At 41.4% G+C, this 11,002-nt stretch overlaps 1 protein-coding gene across 1 annotated transcript; it reads left to right on the top strand.

Moving 5' to 3' along the window:
- Positions 1–756: 756 nt before the first annotated feature.
- Positions 757–1,054, top strand: LELP1 (late cornified envelope like proline rich 1). Its single transcript, XM_030842031.1, has 2 exons — positions 757–929; positions 961–1,054. Exons 1-2 carry the CDS (start codon positions 757–759, stop codon positions 1,052–1,054), a joined length of 267 nt encoding a protein of 88 aa, XP_030697891.1.
- Positions 1,055–11,002: the final 9,948 nt, after the last annotated feature.

Below are 11,002 nucleotides of genomic sequence, written 5' to 3'. Positions count from 1 at the left end.
AGAATTTCCCAGTTTATCGCCTCTTCTCTTAACTTCTTTCCTTACCCTAATCACCCGGGGGAGGAGTTCCTAGAGTGGTCCATGGGAGCCCAGCCGTGGTAGGAATTCAACTCTTTTCCATGCTCAGTCCTCAAGTGACAAAAGCAGTTCTCAAGGTTTTGAGGGCTTAGGCAAGACATAGAATTGGAAGAAGTGTCATAGGTCCCCAAGCCCACTAACATATCCTCCCATTCCATCTCCAGAGGGATAGGGAGGTGCCCTTACAGGAGTTCTTTAAAACTGTTGTCGTGCCATGGATGCATTTAGAAGTCTGATCAAGCTTAAGGACTCTTCAGAATAATGTTTTAAAATGAATGAAATAAAATACATGGGGTTACAGAAGATACCAATTATATTGATAAATATATGGTTAAATATGGTTGGGTTGTGGGGGGCGGTCCAAAGACCCTAAGGTTAAGAGCTCCTGCTAGGGGCTATGGAATGGAGACAAGAATAAGTGAAAAGAAATCATAGCAATGGTGGAGAGATCAAGAAATGTTGTCACCAATGCACTGCAAGGACAAGAGGACAGACCTTAGATGAGAATTTATTCTAGAGCCTGAACACATCCCAGGAAAGGCTTTCTTAAGAACAAGAATGGGCAGGGCAGGAGGTGTGTGTGAGAAGGCTGTACTGGTCCTCTCCCACCTTGCAATGTGGTCTCTCACACATAACCTGTCACGTATTTCTTTGCAGGTTTCAGAAAATCAAGAAGGAATGTCGAGTGATGATAAAAACAAACCTAGTGAACCCAAGAATGAGCCCAAGCAATGTGATCCCAGGTGTGAACAAAGGTGTGAAACTAAATGCCAGCCCAGCTGTTTAAAGAAGCTGCTGCAATGGTGCTCTGAAAAGTGCCCACAGGAAAAGTGCCCAGCACCACCGAAGTGTCCCATGTCCCCCATGCCCCCCACTCTGCCCTCCACCATGCCCCAGCCCAGCTCCCTGTCCTCCCAAGCCATGTTCCAAGCCCTGTCTTCCTAAATGCCCACAGCCCTACCCACCCCCAGAGTGAGGCACCAAGGGCACTACCCAGCCCACTACATCCACCATCTCCACCATATTCACCACTATGGGGCTGAGAGCTGAAGCCATGAACTGACAAGTAAATGTGTTCCTCTGCTGTGCAGGACTTTCTTCTCCTGGTTTCTTGGTAGTTTTGGTTTGTTTCTTGTTTTCCAGCATTATACCACCAAGAAGCAACCCCCTGAATGTGAGGCTAGGACCCTGGCCCTCCACACTCAACAACCTTGGAAGATGGCCAGGTCTCTAACCCCACCTGCTGCATAGAGGGACGTGGCATCTTCTGAGAGGTGCACCCAGGGAATGCATTCCTGCTAGAGCACAGCCTGAGAGAGCGATAAACATGGCTATTGAAGTGGCTAACCCCGGGAACCCAAAGAGCACAAGGGGGGAAGAGTGTGTGAGGGGAAACAGGAATGACGCTGGGGAAAGTTCCACAAAGACTCAGGGAAAGAATTCTACCCTTGGCTATTAGTCCCATTGCATAATGTTTGGGCAGAACACTCTGAAAATAGGCTTCATGGGTTTAAACTCTAGCTCTGCTCCCCCAAATTTTGTGACCTTAAGCCAGTTGGTTACCTTCCCTGAGCCCTAGTTTCCTTCTCTCTGTAAAAGGAATGAGGATACTAATAGTATTGGTGTTACCTGGTGGTTGTGTGGCTTAAGGAGTTAACAAATGCCAAGTGCCTGGTTTGCTGGGACACAGTGAGGGGAGCACGCTGTACCTGCCCAGGTGTGACACAACACACCTGAACTTGACTGCCTTGTGCTTCACTTCCTCATCAGGCTGTAAATCTCCTGAGTGCAATAATCAGGTTCTAACTCATACCAGTAAGCACAGCTAAACATTCTTCTAAAAAATAAGAAATAAAAGGGGAGTTTGTGGATTACACCAATGTCAGTTGGCTGACTTTGATCCTGGAGTATAGTTATGCAACATGTCACCATGTCACCCTTGAGAGAATTCCAGTGAAGGGGACATGGGATCTCTATTTTTGCAACTTTCTGTGAATCTATATACAATTTCCAAAGAAATAATTAAGTACAAAAAATAGAAAAGGATAAATCTGGGAGGACCTCAACTAGGAATGAACCAGAAAAGTTTTCACAGCTGATACGTTAGTGTACAAGTAGCTACAGAGAGTACACATCAAAGTGGATTAATTCACAAGTTATCAGTTCATATTGCTGGGAAGGATATTAGGATGAAGAGGGGGCATGTAGAATTGAAAAAGAACTATAAGAACGAGGACTTCAGGGTCTGAGAGCATGGATTCACTGCCACTGTTTCAATCTTTCTCATCCCCACCAGTCTCCACTCCTCTTCAGGATGGGTATCCTCACCTCTTAGACCTCTCCATGTGGTAAGGTCCTTGGCCAAGTGGACCCACATTGTTGATGGCTTGGGTATGAGGTATTCCTGTTATTTCAGGAAAGAAACCTGATTGGTTCTTTCCAAAAATGCAGGCTATCATCACAGCTCACAACATCCAAGCAGAAGTAGGTTTAGTATTCTTTGCTGTCACAAAGGTAATGAAAGAGGTCAGGTCATGTTATAAGTGGGAGTGATTCTACCAACCTGCTTCCTTACCTGCTGTTCTGTGATTTAGAACTTGAAACATCCAGAACTGCATCCTGTTCACTCATTCGCAGGTAATATTTTATGTGCTTCCTTAAGATTGGATTGTGAAAGAGACTGAAAAGGATCATAAATCTTCACGGCTGAGTTTCTTTTAATTGAAATATAATTTACTTATTCTGAAATGGACAGAACTTAAACCTCAATCAGGATACGAAAAATAACAATCACTTCAGAAGGTGCCCTTGTGCCTTGGCCAATGAATCCATACCAAAAAGCTGTGTGGCTGACAGGGTCTTGGTGCTCTGGCTGGGTGTCACGCCTGAGCCTCTGAGGTGGGAGAGTCGACTTCAGGACGTTGGTCCACCAGAGACCACCCCGGCCCCTCATAATATCAATCGGCGAGAGCTCTCCCAGATATCTCCATCTCAACACTAAGACCCACCTCCACACAACAACCAGCAAGCTCCAGTGATGGACATGCCAGGCAAAACAACTAGCAAGATAGGAACACAGCCTCACCCATTAGCAGAGAGGCTTCCTAAAATAATAATAAGTTCACAGACATCACAAAACACACCACCAGACGTGGCACTGCCCACCAGAAAGACAACAACCTCATCCATCTGAACAGAGGCACCAGTCCCCTCCACCAGGAAGCCTACACAACCCACTGAGCCAACCTTAGCCACTGCGGGAAAACATGAAAAACAGTAGGAATGATGAACCTGAAGCCTGCAAAAAGGAGACCCAAAACACAGTAAGTTATGCAAAATGAGAATAGAGAGAAACACACAGCACATGAAGGAGCAAGGTCAAACCCACCAGAACAAACAAATGAAGAGGAAATGGGCAGTCTACCTGAAAAAGAATTCAGAGTAATAATAGCAAAGATGATCCAAAATCTTGGAAACAGAATAGAGAAAATACAAGAAATGTTTAACAAGGAGCTAGAAGAACTAAAGAGCAAAAAAACAAAGAAGAACAACACAATAAATGAAAGTAAAAATTCTCAGGAAGGAATCAATAGCAGAATACTGAGGCAGAAGAGTGGATAACTAACCTGGAAAATATAATAGTGGAAATAACTACCACAGAGCAGAATAAAGAAAAAAGAATGGAGGACATTCTTAGAGACCTCTGGGATAACATTAAACACACCAATATTCGAATTATAGGGGTCCCAGAAGAAGAAGAAAAAAGAAAGTGTATGAAAAATATTAAACAGATTATAGTTGAAAACTTCCCTAATATGGAAAAGGAAATTGTCAATCAAGTCCAAGAAGTGCAGAGAGTCACATACTGCGTAACTCCAAGGAGAAACACACCAAGACACATATTTACCAAACTATAAAAAATTAAATACAAAGAAAAAATATGGAAAGCAGCAAGGAAAACGCAACAAATAACATACAAGGGAATCCCCATAAGATTAACAGCTGATCTTTCAGCAGAAACTCTGAAAGCCAGAAGGGAGGGGCAGGACATATTTAAAGTGATGAAAGAGAAAAACCTACAACCAAGATTACTCTACCCGGCAAAGATCTCATCCCGATTCAACAGAGAAATTAAAAGCTTTACAGACAAGCAAAGCTAAGAGAATTCATGACCACCAAACCAGGTTTACAACAAACAATAAAGAAACTTCTCTAGGCAGGCAAAACAGGAGAAAGAAAAGACCTACAATGACAAAACAATTAAGAAAATGGTATTAGGAATATACATATCAATAATTACCTTAAATGGATTAAATGCTCCAACCAGGGCAGAGAGAGGACTGGGGTTGGGGGCGTGAACACAGCCTGAAGGGGTTAGTACACCACGGCTAGCCGGGAGGGAGTCCGGGAAAAGGTCTGGAGCTGCCGAAGAGACAAGAGACTTTCTCTTCCCTCTTTGTTTCCTGGTGCGCGAGGAGAGGGGATTAAGAGCGCTGCTTAAAGGAGCTCCAGAGATGGACGCGAGCCACGGCTAAAAGCGCGGACCCAGAGACGGGCAGGGGACACTAAGGCTGCTGCTGCTGCCACCAAGAAAACTGTGTGCGCGCACAGGTCACTATCCACACCTCCCTTCCGGGGAGCTTGTGCAGCCCGCCACTGCCACGTTCCCGGGATCCAGGGACAACTTCCCCGGGAGAACGCACGGCGAGCCTCAGGCTGGTGCAACATCATGCCGGCCTCTGCCGCCCCAGGCTCGCCCTGCACTCCGTGCCCCTCCCTCCCCCCGGCCTGAGTGAGCCAGAGCCCCCGAATCAGTGGCTCCTTTAACCCCGTCCTGTCTGAGCAAAAAACACACGCCCTTCGGCGACCTACACGCAGAGGTGGGGCCAAATACAAAGCTGAGCCCCTGGGAGCTGTGAGAACAAAGAAGAGAAAGGGAAATCTCTCCCAGCAGCCTCAGAAGCAGCGGATTAAAGCTCCACAATCAACTTGATGTACCCTGCATCTGTGGAATACATGAATAGACAACGAATCATCCCAAATTGAGAAGGTGGACTTTGAGAGCAAGATTTATGATTTTTTCCCCTTTTCCTCTTTTTGTGAATGTGTATGTATATGCTTCTGTGTGAGATTTTGTCTGTATAGCTTTGCTTCCACCATTTGTCCTAAGGTTCTATCCATCCGTTTTTTTGTTTTGTTTTGTTTTGTTTTGTTTTCTGAATAATTATTTTTTAATTTAATAACTTTATTATATTTTACTTTATTTATGATACTTTACCTTCTTTCTTTTTTCCTTCCTTCCCTCCTTCCTTCCTTCCTTCCTCCCACCGTCCTTCCCTCCCTCCCTCCCTCCCTCCTTTCTTTCTTTCTTTCCTTCTTTCCTTCTTTTCTTCTTTCTTTCTTTCTTTCTTTCTTTCTTTCTTTCTTTCTTTCTTCCTTCCTTCCTTGCTTCCTTCCTTTCTTTCTTTCCTTCTTTCTTTCTTTCTTCCTACTTCTACTAATTCTTTCTCTCTACTTTTTCTACCTTTTATTCTGAGCCGTGTGGATGAAAGGCTCTTGGTGCTTCAGCCAGGAGTCAGTGTTGTGCCTCTGAGGTGGGAGAGCCAACTTCAGGACACTGGTCAACAAGAGACCTCCCAGCTCCATATAATATCAAATGGTGAAAAACTCCCAGAGATCTCCATCTCAACGCCAGCACCTGGCTTCACTCAACGACCAGCAAGATACAGTGCTGGACATCCTATGCCAAACAACTAGCAAGACAGGAACACAACCTCACCCATTAGCAGAGAGGTTGCCTAAAATCATAATAAGTCCACAGACACCCCAAAAAACACCACCAGACGTGGACCTGCCCACCAGAGAGACAAGATCCAGCCTCATCCACCAGAACACAGGCACTAATCCCCTCCACCAGGAAGCCTACACAACCCACTGAAACAACCTTAGTCACTGGGGACAGACACCAAAAACAACGGGAACTACGAACCTGCAGCCTGCAAAAATACCTAAAACACAGTAAGATAAGCAAAATGAGAAGACAGAAAAACACACAGCAGATGAAGGACCAAGATAAAAACCCACCAGACCTAACAAATGAAGAGAAAATAGGCAGTCTACCTGAAAAAGAATTCAGAATAATGATAGTAAAGATCATCGAAAATCATGGAAATAGAATAGACAAAATGCAAGACACATTTAACAAGGACCTAGAAAAACTAAACAGGAAACAAACAATGATGAACAACACAATAAATGAAATGAAAAATACTCTAGATGGGATCAATAGCAGAATAACTGAGGCAGAAGAACGGATAAGTGACCTGGAGATAAAATAGTGGAAATAACTACTGCAGAGCAGAATAAAGAAAAAAGAATGAAAAGAATTGAGGACAGTCTCAGAGACCTCTGGGACAACACTAAACACACCAACATTCGAATTATAGGGGTTCCAGAAGAAGAAGAGGAAAAGAAAAGGACTGAGGAAATATTTGAAGAGATTATAGTTGAAAACTTCCCTAATATGGGAAAGGAAATAGTTAATCAAGTCCAGGGGGCACAGAGAGTCCCATACAGGATAAACTCAAGGAGAAATACGCCAAGACACATATTAATCAAACTGTCAAAAATTAATATCAAAGAAAGCATATTAAAAGCAGCAAGGAAAAAAACAACAAAAAACACACACGGGAATCCCCATAAGGTTAACAGCTGATATTTCAGCAGAAACTCTGCAAGCCAGAAGGGAGTGGCAGGACATATTAAAAGTGATGAAGGAGAGAAAACTGCAACCAAGATTACTCTACCCAGCAAGGATCTCATTCAGATTTGATAGAGAAATTAAAACCTTTACAGACAAGCAAAAGCTGACAGAGTTCAGCACCACCAAACCAGCTTTTCAACAAATGCTAAAGGAACTTCTCTAGGCAAGAAACACAAGAGAAGGAAAATCCCTACAATAACAAAGCCAAAACAATTTAGGAAATAGGAATACGAACATACATATCGATAATTACCTTAAATGTAAATGGACTAAATTCTCCCACCAAAAGACACAGATTGGTTGAGGGATACAAAAACAAGACCCATATATATGCTGTCTACAAGAGACCCACTTCAGACCTAGGGACACATACAGACTGAAAGCAAGGGGATGGAAAAAGATATTCCATGCAAATGGAAATCAAAAGAAAGCTGGAGTAGCAATTCTCATATCAGACAAAATAGACTTTAAAAAAAGACTATTAGAAGAGACAAAGAAGGACACTACATAAGGATCAAGGGATCGATCCAAGAGGAAGATATAACAATTGTAAATATTTATGCCCCCAACATAAGAGCACCTAAATACATAAGGTAAATACTAACACCCATAAAAGGGGAAATTGACAGTAACACATTCATAGTAGGGGACTTTAGCACCCCACTTTCACCAATGGACAGATCATCCAAAATGAAAGTAAATAAGGAAACACAAGCTTTAAATGATACACTAAACAAGATGGACTTAATTCATATGTTTAGGACACTCCATCCAAAAACAACAGAATACACATTTTTCTCAAGTGCTCATGGAACATTCTCCAGGATAGATCATATCTTGGGTCACAAATCAAGCCTTAGTAAATTTAAGAAAATTGAGATTCTATCAAGTATCTTTTCCGACCACAACGCTATGAGACTAGATATCAATTACAGGAAAAGATCTGTAAAAAATACAAACACATGGAGGCTAAACAATACATACATAATAACGAAGTGATCACTGAAGATATCAAAGAGGAAATTTAAAAATACCTAGAAACAAATGACAACGGAGACACGACGAACCTAAACCTATGGGATGCAACAAAAGCAGTTCTAAGAGGGAAGATTATAGCAATACAAGCCCACCTTAAGAAACAGAAAACATCTAGAATAAATAACCTAACCTTGTACTTAAAGCAATTAGAGAAAGAAGAACAGAAAAAACCGCCAAAGTTAGCAGAAGGAAAGAAATCATAAAGATCAGATCAGAAATAAATGAAAAAGAAATGAAGGACACGATAGCAAAGATCAATAAAACTAAAAGCTGGTTCTTTGAGAAGATAAACAAAACAGATAAACCATTAGCCAGACTCATCAAGAAAAAAAGGGAGAAGACTCAAATCAATACAATTAGAAAAAAAAAAGGAGAAGTAACAATTGACACTGCAGAAATACAAAAGATCATGAGAGATTACTACAAGCAACCCTATGCCACTAAAATGGACAACCTGGAAGAAATGGACAAATTCTTAGAAATGCACAACTTGCCAAGAATGAATCAGGAAGAAATAGAAAATATGAACAGACCAATCACAAACACTGAAATTGAAACTGTGGTTTAAAATCTTCCAACAAACAAAAGCCCAGGACCAGATGGCTTCACAGGCGAATTCTATCAAACATTTAGAGAAGAGCTAACACCTATCCTTCTCAAACTATTCCAAAATATAGCAGAGGGAGTAACACTCCCAAATTCATTCTACAAGGCCACCATCACCTTGATACCAAAACCAGACAAGGATGTCACAAAGAAAGAAAACTACAGGCCAATATCACTGATGAACATAGATGCAAAAATCTGCAACAAAATACCAGCAAACAGAATCCAACAGCACATTAAAAGGATCATACACCATGATCAAGTGGGGTTTATTACAGGAATGCAAGGATTCTTCAATACCTGAAAATCAATCAATGTGAGAAACCATATTAACAAATTGAAGGAGAAAAGCCATATGATCATCTCAATAGATGCAGAAAAAGCTTTTGACAAAATTCAAAAGAAAATTGATAAATATCCCTCCAGAAAATAGGCATAGAGGGAACTTACCTCAACATAATAAACGCCATATATGACAAACCGACAGCCAACATCATTCTCAATGGTGCAAAACTGAAACCATTTCCACTAAGTTCAGGAACAAGACAAGGTTGCCCACTCTCACCACTCTTATTCAACATAGTTTTGGAAGTTTTAGGCACAGCAATCAGAGAAGAAAAAGAAATAAAAGGAATCCAAATCAGAAAAGAAGAAGTAAAACTGTCACTGTTTGCAGATGACATGATAGTATACATAGAGAATCCTAAAGATGCTACCAGAAAACTACTAGAGCTAATCAATGAATTTGGTAAAGTAGCAGGATACAAAATTAATGCACAGAAATCTCCGGCATTCCTATACACTAATGATGAAAAATCTGAAAGAGAAATTAAGGAAACACTCCCATTTACCATTGCAACAAAAAGAATAAAATACCTAGTAATAAACCTACCTAAGGAGAGAGAAGACCTGTATGCAGAAAACTATAAGACACTGATGAAAGAAATTAAACATGATAAAAACAGTTGAAGAAATACACAAAGTTTTGGATTGGAAGAATCAATATTGTGAAAATGAGTCTACTACCTAAAGGAATCTACAGATTCAATGCAATCCCTATCAAACTACCAATGGCATTTTTCACAGAAATAGGACAAAAAATTTCACAATTTGTATGGAAACACAAAAGACCCCGAATAGCCAAAGCAATCTTGAGAAAGAAAAACGGATCTGGAGGAATCAGGCTCCCTGTCTTCAGACTATGCTACAAAGCTACAGTAATCAAGATAGTATGGTACTGGCACAAAAACAGAAATATAGATCAATGGAACAGGATAGAAAGCCCAGAGATAAACCCACGCACATATGGTCACTTTATCTTTGATAAAGGAGGCAAGGATATACAATGGAGAAAGGACAGCCTCTTCAATAAGTGGTGCTGGGAAAACTGGATAGCTATATGTAAAAGAATGAAATTAGAACACTCCCAACAACATACATAAAAATAAACTCAAAATGGATTAAAGACTTAATATAAAGCCAGACACTATAAAACTCTTAGAGGATAACATAGGCAGAACACTCTATGACATAAATCACAGCAAGATTCTTTTTGACCCACATCCTAGAAAAATGGAAAAATGTTCATTGTAGCTCTATTTACAATAGCCAGGACATGGAAACAACCTAAGTGTCCATCCATAGATGAATGGATAAAGGAGATGTGGCACATATATAGTGAGGTGGATTGAGGTAGAGACTGTCATACAGAGTGAAGTAAGTCAGAAAGAGAAAAACAAATACTGTAAGCTAACGCATGTATATGGAATCTAAGAATAAAAATGGTTCTGAAGACCCTAGGGGCAGGACAGGAATAAAGACACAGACGTAGAGAATGGGCTTGAGGCCACAGGGAGGGCAAAGGGTAAGCTGAGACGAAGTGAGAGCGTGGCATGGACATATATACTACCAAATGTAAAATAGCTAGTGGGAAGCAGCTGCATCACACAGGGAAATCAGCACAGTGCTTTGTGACCACCTAGAGGGGTGGGATTGGGAGAGTGGGAGGGAGACACAAGAGGGAGGGGATATGGGGATATATGTATACGTATAGCTGATTCACTTTGTTTTACAGCAGAAACTAACACACCATTTTAAAGCAATTATACTCCAATAAAGATGTTAAAAAATAAGAAAGAAGGCATATCTGAGATACTCCCTTTGGAATCATGGCCCATAAACAGCTTTCCATCCTTCTGAGTCTGGAAAAATTGTTCAGGACAGCAGAAGGTACAATAACTACAGATAGTTCAGACTGTGCCCAGGAAAAGACACCTGGGACCCCCACCAAACCAAGGTCATACAATATCCTGGTTGCAGAAGAACTTTTAGGGCACAAGAGCTAGACAAGGCCTTTTAGGGTGCAACTCCCTTATTTTTCAGTTGTGAAAACTACTAGTTGCTTTCTCTGACATGTGAGCCTTGGGGTCTCAGGGTCTCCTGGAAAGAAATGGAGCACACTACAAGGTCCTGCAGAGAGGTGCCTCCTGGTCCCAATTGAATGTATGGCATAGACAA

The sequence above is a fragment of the Globicephala melas genome, chromosome 1, assembly GCF_963455315.2.
Source record: "Globicephala melas chromosome 1, mGloMel1.2, whole genome shotgun sequence".
Classification (NCBI taxonomy): Eukaryota; Metazoa; Chordata; class Mammalia; order Artiodactyla; family Delphinidae; genus Globicephala; species Globicephala melas.
Note: the sequence above shows the minus strand (reverse complement) of the source record. Positions and strands in the feature narration are given on the sequence as shown.